Here is a 26,974-nt window from a genome sequence, read left to right on the forward strand (position 1 = left end):
GTTAGTTAATGTTCCAAGACCAGATCAGTCATTCATGCAGACTGTTCTCCTTGCAACTACTGAAAAGGCTGCTGCCTCTAATCAGGAACCATAAGTTAGTCTGTCCTCCCCTCAGATACCCTACAAATGTGGTTGCACCCATGGTACAGGTTCCTGTATCATTGAGGCACACAAGCCATACCTCTGCAGCAGGGTTCATGGTTTGTAGGGGGAAAAGTATGGTGTAATAACCATAACTGTGCTGTTAAGCAGCTTGCTTTCACATTCTATATGTTGTCTGTCTTATGCACCCACCTGGCACATCCTATTCCAGCCCTATCACAGGCATATCCTATCCAATAAGAGACAGTTCTACCTTTGAAACTGGACATAACATAACAGCTCTACTCTAAGTTCTGCACAGTCTTTTATGTAGATGTGATCATCAACCACCTATTCAACTGTTGACCACCGGTGGACAAGAGCAGAGTTGTCCACACAGAGGTAAAATACACTGCTGAGCACAACATGCTCTACTTCACAGGCTTCTTCACAATCCATGCCATTTGGATCCTCCCCCCCCCCCCCCCTCCAACGTGCTGCATAGATGAGAATTGCCCTTACAATACATCCATCAATGCCTGCTAACCCTTGTCTCCCATTGCTGTACCTCCACTCAACTCATTCTGCATTAACACCTTAATCTCTACAGTTCCCCTATTTGTCAGTTCTGTCTTCTACTACCAAGTTCATTTCTTCACAACATTATGTGTCACACGAAACCTTCAATGCCGCCACCAGAGAGAGCACGGCAGTGCCACATTTCTGTCCTGTACACTTGCTGCCTCTTCATCACAACCATCAGCCACCCTTCTCTCCAACCCTTCCTCCCCCTTCCCACTCATTTCACCTTTTACCATCTTCATCTGATACAAACCTTCACCCCAGCTGAGCTTCCACCTTCCAGTCCTAGTTCAGTGTAAGCCTGCAGGTGTATCTGTGTGTATTTGTGTTCTGTACTAGTTAGCTCTGAATAATTACACAGCCAAAAGCTGAGCACCATTTTCAGTCCCATCAATGTGCCTATCAACCACTTAACGTATCAGCTGTACAGTGAGTTTGTTACCTTCACTCCATCCATTATTTATCAACCTATACATTAAGTGTAAGAATGTGGAAATTGTCCATGCAGATAGGAACCTGTTGCCTGATGATTTGTCTGATCGGTCACTTAATGACGCTCAAATATGTATTTTAGGGTTGATGGGCAGCACATTTGAAAACCAAGATATCAACTGGAATCTGTCATGATATTCAGATTGTTTTGCCTCATCCATTGTGTTTCAAGATCTGTTGGGGTACATCATTTCTAAGGCAGTCAGCTTATTTTATGAGCTGTTTTTTTATACAATGTTGTTCTCTTCTAGTATTCCACATACAGTTATTTTATTCTTGGTGCTATATATCATATGTGAGAAGTGTACAGTCCTCTTATATTGCTATTGTATAAAGAACCATTGTCCATAAAACACTATCTGAACTCTCAAGTAACATTACATGTATTTGTAGAAAATTTATATTTGTAATTCTCCAATGATACAGTTCCAAGATCTAATATTAACAATCAACATTTATTGGTTTAGCTTAAAAGTTTCCTCACATTTTACTTTTTCTACTTTTTCTTTCTTTTTAGGTCTCTCAAAGGCTACAGAGAACAGGAAACCTTCTCCCTTCATTTTGTCTGGAAGAACAACACTCGCCTCACTGGCAGCTCAAAGAGCGACGCTGTCACTCCCGACGACTCCAATCCAGTCCAGTTCCGTTACAACTGCCCCGAGAACAGTCAACATTCAGCAGCAGCAATATGGTGCTGGCAGTGAACTTCCAGTTACCAAGGCAACAGGCCAGTTGGACTCAGTATTAGGTCCAAGAGCTATATTTCCACAAGAAAGTGGAATAATTCATCCTGAACAGGATCACAGTATCTTAGCTGGTCAGATAACGGGTGAAAGTGATGAACAGGGAGACTACAGCTCAAAAGAGCTGTCTTCACTATCTGATTTATCTGCTCCAACTGCGAGTACTGTACGAGTGCCAACAAGTAAGTATTCAGAGAACAGTTATGCAGAATCCCCTAGAGTTGCTGCCATCACAGAAACTCCATCACAGTTGCCACAAGTACTTAGTACACTGAGTGATGATGTGACAGAATCTGGTTTATTATATCGAAGTCAACAGTTCAGTGAATATCCAGCTACATCAGGCGGTGAAAAAACGAAGTCGAGCTATTTCACAACAGAAAGACCGAGGACGAGCATTTTGCTCAGATCAAGAAACAGAGGTGGAGGTAAATTACCTTTCAGATCACAGGAGACTGCTAACACTGAACCAGCACAAACTACTACTGTCTCACCAAAACGAGGCTCAAGTGTCACTGCATCTGTTTCCCCATCGAGTAAGGAAACACAAACAAGAACACGAGGTAAACCGTTCTCGAAGATCAGTCGACCGAAAGCTCAATCAGCACAGAGGACCAGTACACATTCCATTATTGATTATGAGTATTATGACGATGACGAAAGTGCTATTTTAGATGTGGCTCCACTTTCAGAGAAGGTGAAAATCCACAGTGACGGATACATAGAATGCTTAGATCAAGGCAATTTTCCACATCCTTTCTCGTGTAAAAAATTCATTTCCTGTGCAAAGATGGAGAATGGAGAATTACTGGGTTGGGAATACACATGTCCGAGACAACTGTCATTTGATCCAATTGGTGGCATATGTAACTGGTCTGCAGGCCTTGGATGCAAAGAGTAGAGTACCTCAGTGCACTGCCTCTGAGAAACAGTACAAGATTTCGTCACATGTAATTCTTGTGTTTTAGAATTACTAGATGGAACAATATATGGGTCAATGCAACAGTTTTGTGGTTGTGTGATAATACTGTGCAATCAGGTGTTACTACTTGATATTAAGAGAGTGCTGACTGACATTTATGACTGATTTGTATGCACAATGTTAAAGGTGGGGAGTGAATGGAAGAGATGTGCAAGACAGTTATAAGTTGTTATTTTTTTGTAGGTGGCCCTGTATGATTTCACTTCTGTGAGTGAAAAAGACACTATATGCCTGAAAAGCACCAACTGACCTGTAATTATAGATGAGCAATGTAAAGGGTTATTTTATTTGTATGATTGTGTGTGACTAATGAATTGAAAAAGAATTTCTCATTGTTATGAGAGCTGCTGATATTGTAGATTAAGTGACCATATACCTTTGTCTTAACATTGTTGTATGTCAGATGATTTGAGCATGTGAAGTGATGAATGATACTATTTTTGAATGAATGAAAAAAATGCTGTTGTTAAGATGTTGTGACCAAATATGATTGTTGACACCAAATGATAACTGAAACAAATAGCTACTGAAATTTGGAAAACCACCTGACTACAGTAACAAACAATATTTTCAACCTTGTATTTCTGTTATCTTAATTGGTATAAGCAAATCAATGTCTCTAGTGGACAAAGATTACTTGTGTTCAGAATTAAACAAGATGAGGAATAAATGTTAGACTTGTGATCAAACAGTGTTGATCTTTCATATCTTAAAGCTTCTGTAAAACCCCTGAAATGAGTCAATAAATTTATTTAAACACAGAAAAAATTTGGAAATACAGAAAGTTCTTTATTTAAGAATAACCACTGTGGTAATTTTCTCATTCCATATATCTACGTGTGATCGAGAGAGTCATGCTACTGACTGAAGTACAAGCAACAAGAAATAGTGAAAAAGGTTTAAATTTTTCATAAAGATGTGAAGTCTGCAGAATGAGCGACGCAAGAGCACATCCGCTAGCTGTAGTTCCAGCTGTTTACAGATTTCCTAAATTTATGATCTCGTTAAATATTCACCAGAAATATAACAATATTTTAACTGCATCATACTCCAAAGCCACCATGTATGGTTTAAATAATAAAATTCTGCCACAGCAGCTGTCATTGAATGGATTAACATAGCCCTTTATTTTTCTTTCATTCAAATGGTTTTATGGCCAACCAAATTATGGTTTTTCCTGATTCCTCTAAATTGCTTAAGGTTAATACCTGGATGGTTCAATTGAAAGGGCACAGTGAGTTGTCTTCCTCATTCCCATCTCTAATTACATATACATTGATGGGACATTAAACCCTAGTATTTCTTTTCCTTCCCAATTCTTCCATCATCCAAGGTTGTGTTCTGTCTCTGATGCCCTCACTGTTGCTGTTATGTTAAACCCTAACCTTCCTCCCTCCAAAAAAAGCCTTGTTTGAAACTAACTTCACAGTCAGAACTGCACACTAATGAAAGAAAAAAAAGAGAGATTTTAATCCTTCCAAATGTCAGCCAGTGGTACAATGTTATCATTCTTAAAGTTTAATATTCTCCTATTTGTAGCTAATGATAATACAAACAATAAAGGTTAACTCCAGCACACCCAGACTGTGGACACACTTCAGTAATGATCACTGTAGATAAGATTTTAAATATATTTCATGCAGTCACATGAAAGTGAGCAGTTAGAAAGCTATTATAAAGAGACAATAAAAGTTGTATGTGTCATGGCATTGAATGAAAGGTGCTATTCATCTGTGTTTGTGGGGTATTCCCAGCCAGACCATGTGCTACAACTGATTCTCTAGTAGTTGATGGCTGCAGATTACTGTTGGACTAGATGCCATGTGACCAAATCCAATGTGTGTTACACTATGGACTCAGATTAGAGTGTACAGTTTGTTTAAGTACAATACACTGAAATTACTCGACATTATGAAATATTATGATAATAGTTGTGCCACTATTAATTGTGAAATAACTGAAACATTCATTTTAAGAAGTTCTGGAAAGAAATCCTGCAGTGGAGTAAAAACAGTTTTAACTTCCAACACATTACTGGTAAGACATTTAATTTGTTCCAGCAATTTCTTGGATAGAGTTGTACCTAACTGTCAGATTACTTTCTGTTCTAATGGCTGTACTTTTGTACTAAAATGTGAAGTTGTTCTAGGGATTCTTTTTTGGTCATAGTATTAGATCGTGCAATATACCTTTTATGAAAATAAGAGAGACTGAGTAATTGCACACTGTTTGATTTCCTACCCCCTTTATCATCATATCTGTACAACACTGACAGTATCTTCATAAAAGCACAAGTGTTGATGGTATTTGTTGTATTGTTTGAAACCAAGCATGTTCCGTTCACTCATGGTGTTAGCTGTTGACAGCAGTAATGTCAGCTTTACTCTTGCCCCTCAAGCTAGCATTCAGTACTACTCTGTTTGTCTTGGGTTTGTTTTACTGGCAGTGTTAGTGGTGTATTAATAGTGATAAACAACAGTATGGATAAGTTTACTGAGGAAGATTTGGTCAATATGCACTTCACATGTGAGTTCTTAAACGCAAAAAAATTGCAGCACAATGACGCCATGCTGAGCTGTTTTCACTGTGACAGTAAGCGTATCACAGTAATTTTGAATCTGTACATAGGTGCCATTACTCTGTTGTTTACATAGGATGTTTTGGTAATTGACAGTTATGTCAATTTTCTGTTGCTAAGGTATTTTCATAGAAACAAAGGTAATTGGGCAATAAAATGAATAAATGATAATTACTGCATAATAATGTTTAGTGAGACAGTGGAGATCATGGTAGCTTACACCAAAATACTCAAAAAATATTCCTGAGGAGTGTCTGAAATTTTTTTGCTTGGAGTTGGGTTGATTTGGGGGGAGGAGACCAAACTGCGAGGTCATCGGTCTCATTGGACAGGGAAGGATGGGGAAGGAAGTTGGCTGTGCCCTTTCAAAGGAACCATCCTGGTATTTGCCTGAGGCGATTTAGGGAAATAATGGAAAACCTAAATCAGGATGGCTGGATGCAGTATTGAAGTGTCGTCCTCCCGAATGTGAGTCCAGTGTGCTAACCACTGCACCACCTCGCTCGGTAGGTTGGAGTTTGGCTTGACATTATGTATTGTGAAATGACTGTCAAAATATAAAGTTTTTTGAATATGTTCTAGAGCTAACAGCAAATACAATTCATGTAACACAGTTCTGTATTCAGAAAATATTATTCCTGTAAAACGAGTTCCCCCAGACCATAATTCTGTACCTTGTTAGCATACCTAAATGTGCAGGATAATCTAGTTTCTTCATTTTCAGATCTCATATTTCCTAAATCTTGAGTACTACATACTGTATGTAGCTGAACCAAAATGCTTAATTAATTCTAGCGTACAGCTTTTCAATAAATTGTTTTCTGTGTAGTTGTGTTCACAGTCCTTTAGTATTTCAGAAATATCATTTTTAAAATTTTCCATTAAAGTTCGTCATTTTGAACAGGAAAAAAATTATTTTTCAATGTAAAATTTTTATTTCCTTCTCAATTTTAATGTTATTTTCTAAGGGCTTTTTTTTTCTAGTACATTATATACTTCTGTCTTATTTTCAATGTTCAACAGTGTTGTGTTGAAAATTTATCTTTTTATTGCATTGTATTTATTACACATTACACAACATTTATTTCTATTACAGGAAAGACATCACAACATTTATGTTAGGCCTGTTAAATCTAGTCAGATATTGAAGAAATAACTCATCAACAATACATTGCTTAAACAATGGAAACTCCTGGTTGGAATATCAACAATGTAAGGAAAAGGTAGATCGCTATTTGCCATAAAAATGACACATTAAGTTACAGACAGGCAAAATTAAAACACACTTACAAACACAAACACACACGACCAGCAATTCTGGCAGCTCGGACCAGAAATTCTGGTCAGAGCTCTTGCTTCCAAATTCTTTTCCAAGATATTATGCTGCCAATCTGCCAACACTTCACTGTGGAGAGAAAATAACAACTTGTCTGTATCAAAAGATATAAGATAAATTTGCCTTCAGCAAAACAGAAGAAAATTGTTGGTTACCAAATTTGGCATTTTCCACATTTCCTAATGTAACGGAAAGTTACTTTTTCACTGTATTGTGAAGGAATATTTTCATTGCCAAAACCCATGATTCCCAGCATCCATAGGACTAACAGACATTGCCACTTCAACACTGATCTGGTCAGTATCGTTTATGGCTGATACAAGAACCTAGATCTGTTAACACACACTTGCATAGATTTGTGGTCATAAGAGCTGTCAGCCCAATGTGAAGCTGCAACACTATGAAGCATTTTTCTCTTCATATGGCTCAGAAGCCTGCTGGTTTTATCATGAAAAATTCATTTACCCACAATAATGAAGCTATGTATAGCTCCTTTAATTTTGAATAGAATTCTAGGGAAGTAGGGTGTTATGAAGACAAAATATACAGCCATATTCATAACTCATTACTGCATTCTTTAAAAACATTACGTTGATAATATTTCAATTTATTTAATCATGGGAAAGTGAACCAACACCTTCAATGGCTGCATTTTAAAAATTCTCCGTATCAACACTGTGAAAGAATTTCACTATTTCTTCAAAATACTCTGGCATATATTATAGTGGAAAGCCAAGAATTACTACATCTACATCTACACTCTACAAAGCACTGTAAAGGGAATCTGAGATAATAATTCCCATTGTACCAGTTATTAGGGCTTCTTTCTGTTACATTCACATATGGAGTGAGGGAAGAATGATTGCTTAAATGTCTCTATGCACACTGTGATTAGTCTAATCTTGTTGTAGCAATCCCTATGAGAGTGATGTGTAGGAGGGTTGTATTACATTCCTACATTCTTCACTTAAGCTGATTCTTGAAACTTTGTAAGTATGCTTTCATGGAATAGTTTGTGCCCACTTTCAAGCATCTGGCAAGTCAGTTTTTTCAATAGCTCTGTGACGCTCTCCCAGGGATTAAAGATACCTGTGACCACTTGTGCTGCCTTTCTTTGTATTCATTCAATATTTTGTGTTAGTTCTGTTTGGTACAGTCCAACAAACTTGAGTAATATTGTAGGATGAGTCGTATGAGTGTTTTGTAAGCAACTGGCTTTGTAGACTGACTGTATTTTCCTAGTATTCTATGAATGAACTGAAATCTGCCATCTGATTTGCATATGACTGGGCCTTATTGAACCATGCGAAAAAAAATCCTAAATTAGTTCCAAACTATGGTGTGCACACACTTTATTTAACATGTCACTACTGGTATTTGGATTTAGGTTATGACACTTCAATAAGCCTGCCATCATTGGCGATGATGTGGCACAGACAAATAGCAAAATTCTGCATGATCTGCGGAAATGTCGGAACATCGATGCTGTTGATGACCTCCTGAATGGCTGTTTTCAGCTCAGCAATGGTTTTCGGGTTATTACTGCACACCTTGTCTTTAATATAGCCCTACAAAAAGGAGTTGCATATATTCAAGTCCGGAGAATATGGCGGCCATGCAAGGTCCATGCCAGTGGCCTCTGGGTATACCAGAGCCGGGATGCAGTCCCCAAAGTGCTTCTACAGGACATCAAACTCGCTCCTGCTTTGATCGGGTCAAGCTCCGCCTTTCATGAACCACATCTTGAGGAAATCAAGGTCACTTTGGATAATGGGGTGAAATCATCTTCCAAAATCTTCATGTAGCACTCAGTAGTCACCCTGCCATCAAGGAATATTGCACTGATTATTCTGTGCCTGGACACTGCTCACTATACTGTCACCCACCGAGGGTGAAGAGACTTCTTGATTGGGAAATGCGGATTTTCAGCAAATGCACCAATTTTGCTTATTGATGAACCCATCCAAATAAAAGTGGGCTTCATTGCTAAACCATAATGCAGATACTAACTCCCATCAAGCCCTGCAGCCAATCGTGCAGTTTGAACATCCTAACACAAATCGTTTAGAAGTTATGACAATTTTATTTCATATAGTTCAATACCTGTCACCCTGTACTTCTCAAAATTATTACACTCAGATATTTGTATGAGTTGACAGATTACCGTAGCGACTCACTGCCACAGTAGTCATACAAAAAGTACACTATTTCATTTGTGACATTTAGTGTGAGCTGCCAAACTGTACACCACTTTGAAAATCTTATCAGGATCTAACTGTATGTGCAGCTGTCTTCAGATAGTGTCATTGTAGATAACTGCATAAGAGGTGAAAAAATCTTCGGTTACTACTAACATTGTTAGAGGTCACTAATATACAACATGATCAGGAAGGATTCCAACTCATTCCCTGATGATACCTTTAAGTTACTTTTACATCTGTCGATGACTCTTGATCCAAGACAACATTCTGTGTCCCCCTTGCAATGAAATTCTCAAGCCAGTCACAAATTTCACCTGATATCCCATACTATAATAAAATACGACTCTCTTCCCTTTCTTTTATTGAGGAGAGGGGCATAAATAATGAGGGGAGGGGAGGGGGGGGGGGGGTCCGAACCACAGCTTCCCCCTTAAGTTTTTAAGTCACTAATGTTGAAATATAGCAATTAATAGTTGTAATGAATATAAGATTAAATTTTACCTGTTGGACGCTTACAATGACTTTGAGATTGTGAAGTTTGGTAGCAGTGAGAAGTATTGATGGTCAGTTAAGCTTCTGTCCCATACTTGTTACAAGTAGGCCTACATGTCGGATTGTCAGTACACTTTGTGTCAACTGTCTAATGTATACAACTGTTGCCAGCTTAAGTGATCTAACAGTTGCAGCACTATAGTACCATGCAAACTTGTCTTGCGTGTATCAACTGAAAAATAAATTGTGTAGTGAGAAGGTGTTCGAACGTTAAAAACTCTATGATATTCTTTCAAAAAACCTTGTTACTTCTGTCTGTAATTTATACCGTAGTCCCCACCCCCGCCACACACACACACACAAAAGAGACAGATAATATTCTCCCTCTTAAGTTCCTCCTCAACATGGCGGCTCCTGCTTTTTCTGCACTGCACACTCCACTGAGGTCAAAGCTCAACTCACCACTGACAACGTATATTGACTTTATCAATATCTACGGAGTGGAATAATAGTGTCCGAGATCGCAGAAACTTCAAATAAAAGAAACCTGGATTAAACAATGTAGGGATTATCACTGACATATCTAAAGCTTGTAAAAGGAGGGGTGTCCATCGCTGCACCTTAGGAGAATAAACTAGATTTTGTCCATAACTTCAATCATGCCATAAAAAGACGTTATTGTTTACCCCCAATAAAATAAATCAGTTTGAAATTAAAAATCGCATAAGCACATTAGAATTCATGTCACCTGCAAATAAAGTTGCAGGTAAACACTAATTAATCTAGAAATCTTCAAATAAAAAATATGGAATGAATGTAATAAGGTACTTATGGATGACAAAAGAAACAAATCTGAAATTGGCAGTATTTATATATTATTAAATTGTATAATTAATTGTAGTATATAATAAAATATTACAATATTCTTTGTTTATATTTAAGTTTGTGACACTTAGGCATTGGGCTGTAGCTTTAGGTTATAAGTTACTGTAATTTAATAAATAACAAAAATGACTTTAGTTTCGAATATTATATTTAGTCTTTTACATCTTATTAGCAACTTATTCATAATTTATTCAGAATCTAGTTTCAATGCCAGACCACAATGAACACTCATTAGAGCAAGCCCAGTAAGTCTGTCATCTTCCATTTCATTTCTAATGTAAGTTTTTGGCCTGTTTAGAGCGGAGAAATATCTTTCTGTGGTCACAGTAGACACTGGTGGAGTGGCCAACATGATGAGAACCTGTTTTTATCAAAGTGAAAAACCTTTCATTGCACTGATCAGTAGCTTCTCTATTGCAATGGCAGGCTTTCATTCTACAGTTTTCCAGTACTGGTGCCATACCCCATGTTCACACAGAAGAGTGATATTTCACAATAAGTTTCTTTATTTAAATTTTGGATGAGTGAGTTTACTAATTAATTGTTTTAATTTAATCATGCTAGTATTACATTCAATAAATGTAACTTTCGTATCATCCATTCTATATTAAGGTTAAGGGGTTACCAGATAAGTAAACCATAAATAGCCCGTTTGAGGTGGCCTTTTAAATGCATTAAAAATAACAGTAATGCTCCAGAAGATGGTCCCATTGGGGTAAAAACACTTCATGAATGGGAATGTCACCTACATATGTACTGTAATGTATAGAATAATGTGTGCAAACAAATGGAAAAATTTCATTACTCAGTTGCAGGGACGTAAAAGAAGGGACGCTACAAGGCCATCCGATAGTTCGGTACACCTCAATATGTAATTCTGCTTTCTATTCATATTTCATTTCCGAGAGTATTTTAGATTTATGTTCATCCAGAAAACAGAAAAAGTTGATAACGACATGAAGGAAAGTGAAAGTTGTTGAATAAGGTGAAATCACATAAATCGCTAACGCCGACCTTGTTTTTCTGGCATAAGCCAATAGTAATGTACCTTCGTCAACTTTTCTTACGCCATATCAGTGAACAGCGCAGCAAACGAAGTAGTAAATAGAGATGCGTCAACTCGAGTTACCAAACTGGGTGAACTCGCGTTGAGGGGATTTCAAGTCAACCCGAGGGTGTTAACCGCCGTCGCTCCGACCGAGTCCGAGTTGTATCGACTTGAGCCTATGCCTACAGAACGAGATGTCACTCACTGTAATCTCTAAAAGTGCGGTATCCTGTTATGGTTTGTTTAGTCAAAATTCGTGAAGCGTTTGATAAGTGTCATTTTCAAGGCGGTTAAGATCGTCCCATCGCCGTCCAAATCTTACAGGAGATTCAAAGTGGCTCATGAGTGTATTCAAATTTCAGCCTGTAGTGTGGCAGTCATTAAACTTAGGCTAGGCGCAAATTGAGATGCGTATGGCACATGAGACGTGACACGACACTACAGCGCGACACGCACGTGCCGCACGAGTCGCGCGGGTTCAGCGCATATTGCGACGCGTACACCGTATTTCTCACGCGCCGACTGGCGACGCTCTGCGCTGACAGAACCGAAGCACGCGCAACCTGTTATTTTTCTCAAACGGTTTTACAGAAACTATTCACTTACTTGTAGCGTTACATGTCAGCTTCGTGGTGAAGTGCCCATCATCTCGCTAATGGTCATTCTTATTGTGATTTGCACATTTAGTAAGACACTACGCAAAGCTCAAAAAGTTTGCAACGAAAATTAGGGGTAGCTATGATTTTGCGTTTGGTGCGTAATGCACCATATGTTGCTGCGCATGAAATTTAGCTAACATATTGAATTTTTGTTTAGACTTGGGAAGAGGTCTCTATCTGCCTCCAATCTCGAGAAAATAGATCCTATGTAGCGCGCTCATTTCCGATCTGACGCCCGCGAGAATGAAGTACTCGCAACATTTCTCGTGTCTCCTAAACGGCTAGAGACATCGAAACGAAAGTTTGGCGAATGATAGCACACAAGGAGGAGAGTGTTTTGCCAATTCTTAGCACATGGATCTTTCTTATCTATGGCGATATATCAGTACTCACTCCAGTGATTGCAATTTCTTAAGAGTTATCGACAGCTAGTGAAACAAGAGCTTCCTAGTATGGAAATAAACATGAAATTTCTTCTTTTATGTTACAGCAAACCGACACTATGAGGTTTTTCGTAAGCTATTGAGCTCTATGATTGCCAATTACTTGTTTAATCAGGCACTCCGTTTCGGAATTCTGTCGCAATAACTGCTGTGAGATGAGTTTGGCAAATTACACTATGACAAAGGAAGTACAATTAAACCTATTACCAAGAGAAATGTGGCCGTTACTCATAAATGATGATGCTTCTTCGAATGAGAAAAGGTTAACAACTAACACAAAATTAGATTGCCAGTTCCGTTGGAATTTTTTTAGAATCCCCGTAACCCATCGTATTTTTAACACTCAGCGACTAGAATGGAAACTTACCAAAGGATTTTATTCCTTCTCCTGACCTGAGCAGTATTAAAGTAATGACAAGCGTTCCCTCTGGCAGAATGATAGGTACAGTCTTAGACAATAAAACTGACCGCCGGCCGGCCGCCACAGAGACAAAGTCCGAGTCATTCACTTAAGGTGGCCAATAAAACTGACCGCCCCTGACAACTCTAAGTCCGGCAATCTGCACAATCTGGCAACACTGTAAGATGCGGAAGTGTCAGGAGGAAGTGTTCTCTACTTCCGAGAGGTTGTTGGACTACGTGAGCCCGTGGTCTAGTGGCAAGCGTCGTGCGTCCTAAAGTTATAGTCGCCTGTTCGCGTCCAACTGTATTTTTTTTTGCCACAATCCGTCTAAAGTTATGAGTCTGACTGAACATCGAAGATAATTCGCTTAACATTCTACCCACCAGCAATAACAAGTATTCCAGAAACAATTCCGCAGGATAGCTCGTGGCTGCGCCGCGATCATAACAGCTTACGCTCGAGCGTTTCCTCGCGCTGCAGCGGCTACCGGCCACCAGCCAGACGCCACCCGCCGCCTGAAATCCGGCGCCGCCCAGGTGAACGCGTCGCGACGCTGTCAGTGTGTGTCTCAACTGTCATTTTCGAATTTGAAGTTCTAGTTATTATCTGGCAGTTAAGCAATGGATTTTGCAAACTTGAAAATCATGAACTACAGTTAAGCATTGTAAAATTGAGGCGCAAGTGGAAATAGGTGTAACATCTGCAACACAACGTTTACTTTTGGTATAACAGAGGGGTGAATGCAGAGGAGGCAACTAGAAAGATTTGAATTGTGTGTGGAGCAGGTGCTTTTGGGAAAAATACGCCAGAAAAAGATAGTCTTGTTTCAGCAAAGATCGTTCTGGCATGAATGATTTTCCACATTAAGGAAGTCTCGACTACTGATATATGTGATAGATTACCATTATACCATCATGCGACATTTGCATTCAACAGGCAAAGTTCAGAAGTCTGGTGTAGGAGTACTGCATGCTCTAATTCGAAACAACAAAAATCAACGGAGTGACTATTATTGAACGCCATCAGGTCACTCATTGAGCATTCGTATGCAGTACTGTTGCTGGTGACATGTTATGATGTCTCTATCGTTAACTTCCTAAGAAGAAATGAAAGGCTGAGCCCCTCCAAAAGACATAAACTCGAGCAAAGAGTAGTGTGAACATAATATTTTAAATCTGATAACTCCAAAAGAGTGTTTTCGGCTACGAATTCTGCCCCAAGGGCTGTGTGCAACACAGCTGGAATTTGTTGCCAACAACTGAGACACCTTTCGGTCTCAGCGTAAGAAAATCGAGCAACACAATTACATCACATGTGCTACTGCATGATAACGCACTTGTTGATTTGAGAAACAAAACTATCCAGGAGATTGAAATTAAAGTCGTCTCTCAGGCACTTGTATTGATAGAGAAATCCTCTCTCAAGCACTTGTCCCTCTCGTCATATATTCGTAAAGTTTTATCTTTCCCGCTCTGGATCGATCAACCGTCAACGCAATTCATTTCTACACGAAAATACTCTTAAAACTACTCTGATATCGTTGGAACCAGTAGGTTTCTACTGGCTTAGAATTTGTAAACAACTTTAGCATTGTCAGATCGTTTTAGATATCGTGAAAGAAAATTCTTTTGCTAATTAATTTCTCTTTGATGATTACTGTTGCGTTTAGTAAACTAATGGAAATTCCAATTAAAATATTCACTGTACTAATACAAATTAAATTCAGCTTACTACAGAAACATCACGACGGCAGACTATCTTAATAAAGCATTAAGTATCTGTAAGACGATTGAGCCTATTTTAACACGAATTATTAGGAGATTACCGACTTTTGACTTCGAAAAGATCTGTATTTACTTCATTTCCTGTATCATTCGCAACTATTATGAAAATGTGGCATTTCATAGATAAAATTATGTATTCACAACAACAAAAAATATGCCGTCATTATGAATTTGGCAGTACCGTAAGGTTTTCGCTCTGACACTAAGGGTTACTGAAAGTAGCGAGGCGCATTTTGCTCGAGCGTTGTCTTACGATTCCCTTATTGCGTTTGTATCTGCCTGCTTGTAGCTCTGCTACTAAAGAATTAAAAATCTGGCTTTCAGCGAGTCTCGAAAGGCGAACGAAAGCAGCTTGCACCTGGTAGCCAATCATGTTTCTTGGGAACAGGCTACTTCCTAAAGTGGGAAGACATTCTTTTGTGGTTGAATTGTTGGCAAATGTCAGTCAGACGTGTGCCGTTGGTCTAAGCGTTTCGGTGTGTTGAATTTGTACCAATGATTTTTCTACAGGTTTTTTCTGTCCCAAATAGAGAGTTGAAGTCTCCCATTAGTATTTTCACGTCATCTTGGTGAATTTTGCTCACAGTATTTTCGAGTGTATATCTTTTATAGGGGCTCTGAATGAGCATAATCATAAATCGATTGTTGATGGATGCGATTTCTTTGACAGAGTTGATGACAGATCTGTGTTCGAGAAATGCAGTGCCGAAGATTGGTACGCCTTTCGCTACCTTTTGTTGTATTTTGCTCTTGAATATTTCATGGTTTCCGTAATGCAAAATTTAATTGTCAATTAATCGTGGTTCTTGAAGAGCAAGGATGAGAAATTTTTGGCGGACGATTTCTACTGTGAGATTATTGAGGTTTCTTCTTTGGATCAATGTATCGATGTTTAGTTTTCAAATGAATGTTTTCTGCTTGTAGGGAAATTTACCAGAGATCTTCGATATTCTCTGCCGTGCTAACCCAGAGTCTGAAAATCCAACTGCCGCCTATCGGTGGCCAGGTTGTGTACCACCTGGGGTAAAGTTACCTTTGCTTGCATAGTTCGTGTTTTCTTGTGTTTCACTGGTTTGGCCTGGGTGATACCAGGACCGGACAGGACCAGAGCTTGTTGAAGCCTTTGGAAGCAAATATTTTCAGCCAAGCTCATTGAGCTAACAGACGGTGACCAGAGTAGCGGTGATTTTCACTCAGATGTGTCTGGATTTTGGGTGCAACGGATTGAGTAGCCGTTCAGGATTGTGTTAGTATTTGGTTCACCCCAAGTATTTGATTTCCTCGGTACCACCCATATGGGGGAGGGTTTCTCCTATCGGCCACACGGGATTATTATTATTATTATTATTATTATTATTATTATTATGTCATCAGCAAATCTGATATGGAGTATCTTCCCTCCACTGAAATAGAGGTGTATTGTTCGATTCAATATTTCCATCACATAAATATGGGTTATAATTACGATAGATTGCTGCTAGTCGACATATTTCTCACTTTCTCTTAGACAGTTGCTAGCTGTTACTCCATCATAGGAATTTATGTGCGCAGCATTGTTGCAATACAGACGTTTAAATTATCCGATTTCTGTAATTTCATTTCGATACAAGATCGTCCTAATCGGATTCAGGCAGTCAGTCTTAATGTGGATATCCGACTACGACTCTCATCATATGATAGACTGGGTGAACCACATTCTTAATCGGACTGTTGAATCCAGATCACTTATCTATGACAGGGAATGAATTCTTAAACAGTGTGGAAAATAATAATCCAATATGCTTATTACAAATACGTTATTTGAATATAAATATATGAACTAACGAGATAACAGTTTATTTACAGGAGCAGAGACCCATCCATCATAGCAGGGCAGTGCGAGATTGGTTTCAGGGCCAAGAGAGAATAAAGCTGTTGCCGTTTGTTCTACGATCACCGAACATCAACCAGATAGAGAATATGTGGGCAGAGGTAACAAGGTCATTGCCATGTGTCCCTTCAAATGCAAGCGACCTTTGGACGAATATAGAAAACGTATGGTGGGAAGTAAACCATCACGCTACACTGTCGACGACTTAATGAAATCAATTCCCCTACGCCCTCGAGAAATCTTACGGAATGATCGTGGGTGGGTTGGTTACTAAAAGTATACCCGTCCACAAAGCCCATGTGGACAATTATCTGATAATCGGTCAAGCTTTGCTTTGTCGCAGCTCTTTAGCATACAACTAGTCCATTTACTTTCAGTCACCTCCTTACAATTCTTGCAATGCAAGGTAATTGAAAAATCTCATCCACTCGACGCCAACTGAGGAACTGACTGGTGCATGTGTTGTTCAACACACAGTAGTTGTGACCCTCACTGGAATCAATGACTGTTTGCGTGTGTGTGTGTGTGTGTGTGTGTATGTGTGTGTGTGTTTTCGTGTTAACGCACAATCTGAATCAATACTATTAACATTAGAGAGACAACCAACAATAAATATTGCATCAAATATGACTGTAAAGTATTTTAATGCGATGGGAAGTTACAAACTGAATTTTTACCCATCCCACGTCCTGCGTATTACGTTAAGTAAGATGTTTTAACTCCATAGTATCGCTAGCAGAGACAGTGCGCTCTTGTTGTCGAGGCTCGCGACAAGTGCAGCGATTAGCAGTGCCCAATGCCGCCGCGATTTCTTTATGTTGGCTGAGCGTGGACACTGCAGCTGACGCTTCGCCCTAAACAGAAAGAAATCACCTTTGCTCTGACTGCAGTGAGCGGATATCACTGCCTGCGTATTCTTATAGTAACCAACGTGAGACTCTCCTCACAGGTGCTATGGAGCAATTACAACGGGTCAAACTGCTTACAGCAACGTTAATGGTGGCGCACATAATTTAGCGCTGACTACCTACTTCAGTAAAGATAGTGTTGTGGCGTCATCGCTTGTCTTTATTTGGCCTCAGCTTGAGTAATCCGATTCAACGAACATAGTACTCCAATCGCGGGCTCCTAATACAGTATGACTGCAGAGATTATCGTGCGGGTATTCTGCAATGAAATGCTTAACAAATCTTACCCTCAGCTATGCAGCTGGAATGACTCATTACACAGGTACTCCATGTTGGACTTGGTTAAGGGATCACTTCGCTGCAATCCTGTCTGTACTGTTCGTAATTACTCGTATACTTCAGAAATGGTTCAAATGGCTCTGAGCACTTTGGGACTTAACTTCTGAGGTTATCAGTCCGCTAGAACTTAGAACTACTTAAACCTAACTAGCCTAAGGACCTCAGACACATCCATGTCCGAGACAGGATTCGAACCTGCGACCGTAGCGGTCGCGCGGTTCCCGACTGTAGCGCCTGGAACCGCTCGGCCACCCCGGCCTGCATATTTGTATACTGACCATTCGTTATTTGACTAAATATGAACTACAACCTAATTCGCTTGTATATGACATGGGTTAGCGCCGGCACAAAGGTATGACTAAGGGTTGGATGCCGTTGAAGTCCTGTTACATTGATGGCAAGACAAATGTTCGCAAATCACCTCTATTGCCTCAAAAAGAATTGCATCTTAAATATCGAAGGACCGACGACCACACTGTCACAGCGCGTTGAAATACAGCAACGACGGCAGATGAAAATTTGTGACCGACTGGGCTTCGAATGCAGACCTCCTCCTTACTAGACAGACGTTCTGATCACTGGACTAATTTTTTTTTATGTTTGAGAAGACTTTCAGCACCAGGTAGGCGGAGGCAAAGAGGGCAGGGGTCGAAGATCCGGTCCTGTCATGGTCCTTCAACAAGGTTCGGTTGACATTCTGCTCCCAGTTGTTGTGGCCATGCGCTTGGGATTCGCCCTTAACCACAGTCGGAGTTGGAGACTCTCTTCAGTTACATCTAACCAGTGCGCACCTATTGCACTATTGTAAGAACCGAGATGCAGTATTTTGGTATTAAAATTTTGTAAATTTGTGGTAAGAACTTATGAGACCAAGCTGCTTAGGTCATCGGTCCCTAAGCTTACACATTACTTAATCTAACTTAAACTAACTTACGCTATGGACAACACACATACCCATGCCGGAGGGAGGATTCGAACCTCCGACGGTGGATACTATGATGACACAGCAGCCAACCTCTCTGCAGCACCTATCTACACACGCTCCTCGTCAGACGCGAATTCCCATTTTTGCCGCATACTACATGCGCGGTACCCCCCGGCCATTATTCCACTAGCTTGCATCCACACTGTATTCCCGCGAGGGTCGGACGATCTCGTGCGTCTAGCACTGAATACTTTCGATGACCCGTGGAGACCCAAATAATTATACAGGATGTTTCAGGAGGAATAGTAGATATTCTAGGAGATGGTAGTATAGACAAATTGTTGAAATAATGACATATATCATGCGTCCAATTTTTATTGAACGTACAGATAGCTGGGTTCAATGCATTTTCGTTTCGTATATTGGTCCTTACAGGACCCAGTTGTCTACACTTCCTTGAAAATGAGCTTCCAGCGTCATTGGAAGAGGTTCATTTGGCTACTAGAATGCGTATGTTCCTCCAGCATGTCGGGGCTCCTGCACATTCTAGTCGTCAGGTGACACATTATCCAAACCTAACATTTCCTAGAAGATGGATCATTGGATATGGGCACATTTCTTGGCCTTCAAGGTCCCCGGACCTTATCTCTTTCAATTTTTGCCTGCGGGGATAGTTAAAGGCGAAGCCTTCAAAGAAAAAGTAAACCCATGAACCGATTTGATCGTTCGGATTATGAATAGTGCAGCCCTCATAAAAGAACGCAAAGACGACCTACACGTTGTGTTACCTAGAGACGTCAAATGTGCATTGAAGTTGGTGGGGGAATATTTGAAAATCAAATTTGAATGTCGTCGTTGCCTTTGCTTTGAGTTTGTTAGGGTTACGTACTAACAGCTGTATCTCTGTACACAGTTAAAAGTGGACGCATTTATATGGAATTTTTTATGCAATTCGTCTGTACTACCACCTACTAAAATATCTAATATTCCTCCTGAAACACTCTGTATATGGATATATGTGTGGTGTCTGTTCTTTCGGACATGTCCGAAAGAAAATGCTTCATGGCATTCTGCAACGACGTTCAGTCGCAGGGGCTGATTGAGATTTCAGAGCTGCTTGGCTGTCTGAGTAAAAGTAGATGCTACGATTTTTGTAAGGTCTACTCTAATTCTCCTCCATGCTTATGCTGACAGAAGATACTATGTAATACTGTGGCCATCATCCCTAAAGAGATTCTAGGCAGTACACCAGACTCGGTGGTTTCATCTGTTTTCGACCTGTCAGTATACCACTATATTATGTCTCCTGAACGGTGTAGTGGTTCGTTCTCCCACTGCTCCCTGCTTCCAACTGTTACATGGCAAGGTTTATTGAAACAGCTAGAAGTTATTGTATAGTTAGTCGGCATTTCCCCAGCCATCGCTATACTGATTTGGGATTCCGTATATTCTAACTATATCCACTTATTTACAATTTTTTGCCTTTATCTCCCTGCTACGGCCTCCATTTTAAGCCACAGGTGTAAGGCGGGCATGTCTAGCCTAATATCCATCCCAAGAGTGGATGTCCTGCTAATTCTGTCTGTCTGTGAAAGTAGGCCAGTTTCTGCACTTTGCGAGACTCCCTAGTAGCCACCTCCTGTTCGACTTTGTTCATATTATATGACAATAAATTATCATTGGTACTGAAACTTCCTGGCAGATTAAAACTGTGTGCCCGACCGAGACTCCAACTCGGGACCTTTGCCTTTCGCGGGCAAGTGCTCTACCATCTGAGCTACCGAAGCACGACTCACGCCCGCTACTCACAGCTTTACTTCTGGGGCCCCCAGGCTGTGGCTAAGCCTAAGCCATGTCTCCGCAATATCCTTTCTTTCAGGAGTGCTAGTTCTGCAAGGTTCGCAGGAGAGCTTCTGTAAAGTCTGGAAGGTAGGAGACGAGATAATGGCAGAAGTAAAGCTGTGAGTAGCGGGCGTGAGTTGTGGTTCGGTAGCTCAAATGGAAGAGCACTTGCCCGCGAAACGCAAAGGTTCCGAGTTCGAGTCTCGGCCGGACATACAGTTTTAATCTGCCAGGAAGTTTCATATCAGCGCACACTCCGCTGCAGAGTGAAAATCTCATTCTATCATTGGTATTTTTGCAGAAGTGTATATCCAGTACGTACTGGGTTTAGACCCCTGTTTACCCTACAGCAGCTTCTAGTGCTTATAAGATTATCTTTCGCAGTGGAATATATTCTCTATGTGAGGTGTTCATAATAGTTTTCCATCCAGGGGTACCTCTAGATACACTACAACCCTCTCTAAAGTTTCATCGAGAAACATAATTTTTTAGTATATGTGCTGGACATGCTTCCCCATAAATAATTCTACACCAATTTTCGTGCGGCTTGTCTTTAAATACTTTTTCACAATGTTCAGTGCACATAGGTTTAACAATATTATCAAATTTTCTAAGTCTTACTGTGAATAAATCGTCTACTTATTCTTTTCAAGAGAAGTCTCTCTCACTCAGCTCATCTATGAGTTCATTCACCACTAGGTTCTTCATCTCTAACCATTTACTCGAAGGTCGTATTACTAGAACCCCCTCGACATCCAGGAAGATACAGAGAGCATCCAGAAAGGGTAGTGCTTTTTCCACCTTCCCGACAAGTTGGTGAAGTGTTACCTCACATGATTTGCTTCGTAAGTATTATGAAAATGTGGCAGTTCATAGATAAAATTACGTATTCACAACAACAAAAAAGTATGTCGGCAGAAAATAAAAGTGGCATTATGAATTTGGCAGTACCGTAAGTTTTTTCGCTTTGACACTAAGGGTTACTAAAAGTAGCAAGACGAATTTTGTTAGAGCGTTGTCTTACCATTCCCTCATTGAATTTGTATCTGCCTGCTTGTAGTTCTGCTACAAAAGAATTAAAAATCTTGCATTCAGCGAGTCTCGAAAGGCGAACAAAGGCAGCGTGCATCTAACAGGCAAGCACGTTACCTAGGAGCTAGCGAACAGGTGCGGGTCTTTGACGTACTTACTGGCTCAGTAGCCACTATGGCAAATAAATCGCAACATAAGAGACGAGAGTAGTTGTATTTCCCGTGTGGAACCACTTTCGTTGACTCAAAAGCATTAACTGATATCCTTATGTCACGACTCAAGAGAAAATCACTTACAGTATTCAATTGAAATGACACGATAATATCAAGTGAATTTAGCAGGATAGTTCTGTGCCATCAAGGAAGTAACTCGTCGGTCACAGAGTTGCCAAACATATTCTGCGCTGTTGCCAAGTTTCAGTTATAGTGCCAGGAAGGATACCAGCTGATGTGTTCTGTGAGTGACCTCGGAAGTGACTATAGCTTCATCTCAAAGTTGCGGGTGGCAAGGGCCGCGAGATCCTCATTATATGCCCATGAGTCTTATTCGCATAACTAGGTTTAGAGGCTAGAGTGCAATTACTTGTAATACATCGATGCACTGAATGCAAACTAAACGTCATATATTAATAACTGCGACAATTATTTGTGTTTTACTGTCTTAATCGGATCGAAACCTTGAAAGCGTATTCACCAGACGCGATTCACAATTTTGGAGCTTCTCCAGTGGTTGAGTTGGCAATGCCTCTTTGCTGTACAATATTGTTATTGAGATCACTGTCATTGGCACATCCACGAGAAGACAGGCATGGCCTGGCTTATTGTTGTCAGCTTTCCTGACGGATATTCTGCCTTTGCTCGAAACATGAAGACTTAAGGTGAATTCGAACATTCCATATGCCGAAAATTTCTTCCAGCTCTAACATACAAATAACTGTTACAATAAGCGGCAGAAAAGCGCCTGTGAACCAAAAGTTAATGATGCAATCATAATTAGTGGAATCTGACAAATCCCATCTGTCATCTGATAATTGTGAAAACTACTTTTTCATCTTCACAGCACCGCAGTATGAACTCAAGGGTTTCATAGAATACCTATACTTAATTTCGTTGGATCGTTTTCAATGACAGTAGGGGAGGAGCAAAACCATCTGACTTGAAACATACTTTTCCAGTGGGATTTGAATCTTTGGCTACAGTTGCAGTAGCACGTCCAGTGAGGTATCAACAATGTGAGCAATCACTCATTGCTAAAGTATAGCCTAGGGCAGAAAGAAGCAGGTTTCCGACAAAGTAAACGATGAGAGACACTGTCGCTGTCACTTATTGAACAGGAATTGTTCAGAAAATTACAACTATATCTAGTGAAATGAGTAGGTTGATGCAGCTCCTGTCTGGCACTATCACTGAGTTGCCAAACGTTTTCCGAATAGCACATATGATATAAATGTGTGTGTGTGTGTGTGTGTGTGTGTGTGTGTGTATGTATGTTCTTAGGACATTTCCGAAAGAATAGACACTACGAATCGAAATAGACAGACTTCTTAATCAATTAAAGATTGAAGGACAGATGTCCAGGCTGACATGGGCATTAAAATAGAACAACAGCGTCAGATGAAAATTTGTGCCTGACCAGATTCGAACCCGGATCTACAAAATTTTAATACCAAAATACTGCATCTCGGTTCTTACAATAGTGCAATAGGTGCGCACTGGTTAGATGTAACTGAAGAGAGTCTCCAACTCCGACTGTGGTTAAGGGCGAATCCCAAGCGCATGGCCACAACAACTGGGAGCAGAATGTCATCCGAACCTTGTTGAAGGACCATGACAGGACCGGATCTTCGACCCCTGCCCTCTTTGCCTCCGCCTACCTGGTGCTGAAAGTCTTCTCAAACATAAAAAAAAATTAGTCCAGTGATCAGAACGTCTGTCTAGTAAGGAGGAGGTCTGCGTTCGAAGCCCAGTCGGTCACAAATTTTCATCTGCCGTCGTTGCTGTATTTCAACGCGCTGTGACAGTGTGGTCGTCGGTCCTTCGATATTTAAGATGCAATTCTTTTTGAGGCAATAGAGGTGATTTGCGAACATTTGTCTTGCCATCAATGTAACAGGACTTCAACGGCATCCAACTCTTAGTCATACCTTTGTGCCGGCGCTAACCCATGTCATATACAAGCGAATTAGGTTGTAGTTCATATTTAGTCAAATAACGAATGGTCAGTATACAAATATGCAGGCCGGGGTGGCCGAGCGGTTCCAGGCGCTACAGTCGGGAACCGCGCGACCGCTACGGTCGCAGGTTCGAATCCTGTCTCGGACATGGATGTGTCTGAGGTCCTTAGGCTAGTTAGGTTTAAGTAGTTCTAAGTTCTAGCGGACTGATAACCTCAGAAGTTAAGTCCCATAGTGCTCAGAGCCATTTGAACCATTTCTGAAGTATACGAGTAATTACGAACAGTACAAACAGGATTGCAGCGAAGTGATCCCTTAACCAAGTGCAACATGGAGTACCTGTGTAATGAGTCATTCCAGCTGCATAGCTGAGGGTAAGATTTGTTAAGCATTTCATTGCAGAATACCCGCACGATAATCTCTGCAGTCATACTGTATTAGGAGCCCGCGATTGGAGTACTATGTTCGTTGAATCGGATTACTCAAGCTGAGGCCAAATAATGACAAGCGATGACGCCACAACACTATCTTTACTTAAGTAGGTATTCAGCGCTAAATTATGTGCGCCACCATTAACGTTGCTGTAAGCAGTTTGACAGCATAACACCACCACAACTACTGACAACCTGAACCATTATCATCACGCAGTTGTGACTCTCAGTGATTACAGGTTGTTGATGTTTGTCAAGAATAGCGGAAAGCGCCTCTGAAGTTCCATTTGCAATACGACTAGGACGGAGAGAATGCTAAATAACAGTAATAGGTCACCCAGCGAAGAGAAGAGTCCGCGTATTGTCTCAAGTTTTCGCAGTTTGATATTAATGCAGTTCCCGATTGTTTCACACTAACGGGTTCTTTTGGCTATCGAAATACTCATATGGGAATCATAAAAGTGTAATTGCTAGAACGCTCAACTACCTTAATAACACCTCATTCTGGATTGAATACGACTCGGAAAGCGTCGTTAATTTGACGTTTTCATCAATCTCCTGACGTCTCACTGAATGAAGTCTGAAGTGCACGCACAGTTGTGTTGCCTGCCGCAAGGATTCTGTGAAGTGTTGTGGCAGCTGGCAGTCATTGCTGAATAACACATCTGCAAATATCCTCACTGCTCTAGCGGAACTCGTCTTTGTTGCCTTTTTTTCCATACCGTAATTAGCACAAAAACATAAGGCTTGTTCTGCTGAAGAACTTGATGCCCACAAGTCCTTAAATAAGAATCTCCTAGTGGGAGTAATACATGAAAGGAAACAGACTGTTGGACAAAAGAATGGACAGCTCCCTGCTTTTGGCGTTTCCGATAGCGCCTACGATATGAATCTGGTGTCATATTATGCTTCAGAACTCTAAACTGTTTATTTTTTTTACTTCATACTAAAACAAAAGTTGTGATATGAGAAGAGGAAATGACTTATATGCTTCTCAGGAACTTTAGTTTTTCGTGTTTATTTTCTCACTTCATATTAAAAAATGGCTCAAATGGCTCTGAGCACTATGGGACTTAACAGCTGAGGTCATTAGTCCCCTAGAACTTAGAACTACTTCAACCTTACTAACCTAAGAACAGCACACACATCCATGCCAGAGGCAGGATTCGAACCTGCGACCGTAGCAGTCGCGCAGTTCCGGACTCCACACCTAGAACCGCTCGGCCACCGCGGCCGGCTCATATTAAAACAAAGGCGTTAATATGAGAAGAGGAAATGAAATATACGCTTCCAAGACATAATATTTCCTTGTGTGCTATTACTGCATACATGAAAGCCCTGCAATTAATTTTTGTATGTTGGATAAATTTTGATATCACCTCACATTCCTTTGTGAGAAGATTCGTATTTTCTTGGGATCCAAATAGAGTGGACATTTCATCACTGGTTAATATTCTGATGACTAATGACATGATACCCGTTGCAATTGCTCCATAGCACCTGTGAGGAGAGTCTCACGTTGGTTACTATAAGAATACGCAGGCAGTGATATCCGCTCACTGCAATCAGAGCAAAGGTGATTTCTTTCTGTTTAGGGCGAAGCGTCAGCTGCAGTGTCCACGCTCAGCCAACATAAACAAATCGCGGCGGCATTGGGCACTGCTAATCGCTGCACTTGTCGCGAGCCTCGACAACAAGAGCGCACTGTCTCTGCTAGCGATACTATGGAGTTAAAACATCTTACTTAACGTAATACGCAGGACGTGGGATGGGTAAAAATTCAGTTTGTAACTTCCCATCGCATTAAAATACTTTACAGTCATATTTGATGCAATATTTATTGTTGGTTGTCTCTCTAATGTTAATAGTATTGATTCAGGTTGTGCGTTAACACGAAAACACACACACACACACACACACACACACGCAAACAGTCATTGATTCCAGTGAGGGTCACAACTACTGTGTGTTGAACAACACATGCACCAGTCAGTTCCTCAGTTGGCGTCGAGTGGATGAGATTTTTCAATTACCTTGCATTGCAAGAATTGTAAGGAGGTGACTGAAAGTAAATGGACTAGTTGTATGCTAAAGAGCTGCGACAAAGCAAAGCTTGACCGATTATCAGATAATTGTCCACATGGGCTTTGTGGACGTGTATACTTTTAGTAACCAACCCACCCACGATCATTCCGTAAGATTTCTCGAGGGCGTAGGGGAATTGATTTCATTAAGTCGTCGATAGTGTAGCGTGATGGTTTACTTCCCACCATACGTTTTCTATATTCGTCCAAAGGTCGCTTGCATTTGAAGGGACACATGGCAATGACCTTGTTACCTCTGCCCACATATTCTCTATCTGGTTGATGTTCGGTGATCGTGGAACAAACGTCAACAGCTTTATTCTCTCTTGGCCCTGAAACCAATCTCGCACTGCCCTGCTATGATGGATGGGTCTCTGCTCCTGTAAATAAACTGTTATCTCGTTAGTTCATATATTTATATTTAAATAACGTATTTGTAATAAGCATATTGGATTATTATTTTCCACACTGTTTAAGAATTCATTCCCTGTCATAGATAAGTGATCTGGATTCAACAGTCCGATTAAGAATGTGGTTCACCCAGTCTATCATATGATGAGAGTCGTAGTCGGATATCCACATTAAGACTGACTGCCTGAATCCGATTAGGACGATCTTGTATCGAAATGAAATTACAGAAATCGGATAATTTAAACGTCTG

General features: G+C 40.4%; 1 protein-coding gene across 1 annotated transcript in view; it reads left to right on the plus strand.

Moving 5' to 3' along the window:
* The window catches only part of LOC126470879 (serine-rich adhesin for platelets), a 479,197-nt gene extending 475,555 nt beyond the window's left edge, over positions 1–3,642 (plus strand). The window contains exon 19 of the mRNA XM_050098901.1: positions 1,673–3,642. Coding sequence (XP_049954858.1) covers positions 1,673–2,799 — 1,127 coding nt within the window. The 3' untranslated portion in view covers positions 2,800–3,642. The remainder of the gene's footprint in view (positions 1–1,672) is intronic.
* Positions 3,643–26,974: the final 23,332 nt, after the last annotated feature.

The sequence above is a fragment of the Schistocerca serialis genome, chromosome 3, assembly GCF_023864345.2.
Source record: "Schistocerca serialis cubense isolate TAMUIC-IGC-003099 chromosome 3, iqSchSeri2.2, whole genome shotgun sequence".
Classification (NCBI taxonomy): Eukaryota; Metazoa; Arthropoda; class Insecta; order Orthoptera; family Acrididae; genus Schistocerca; species Schistocerca serialis.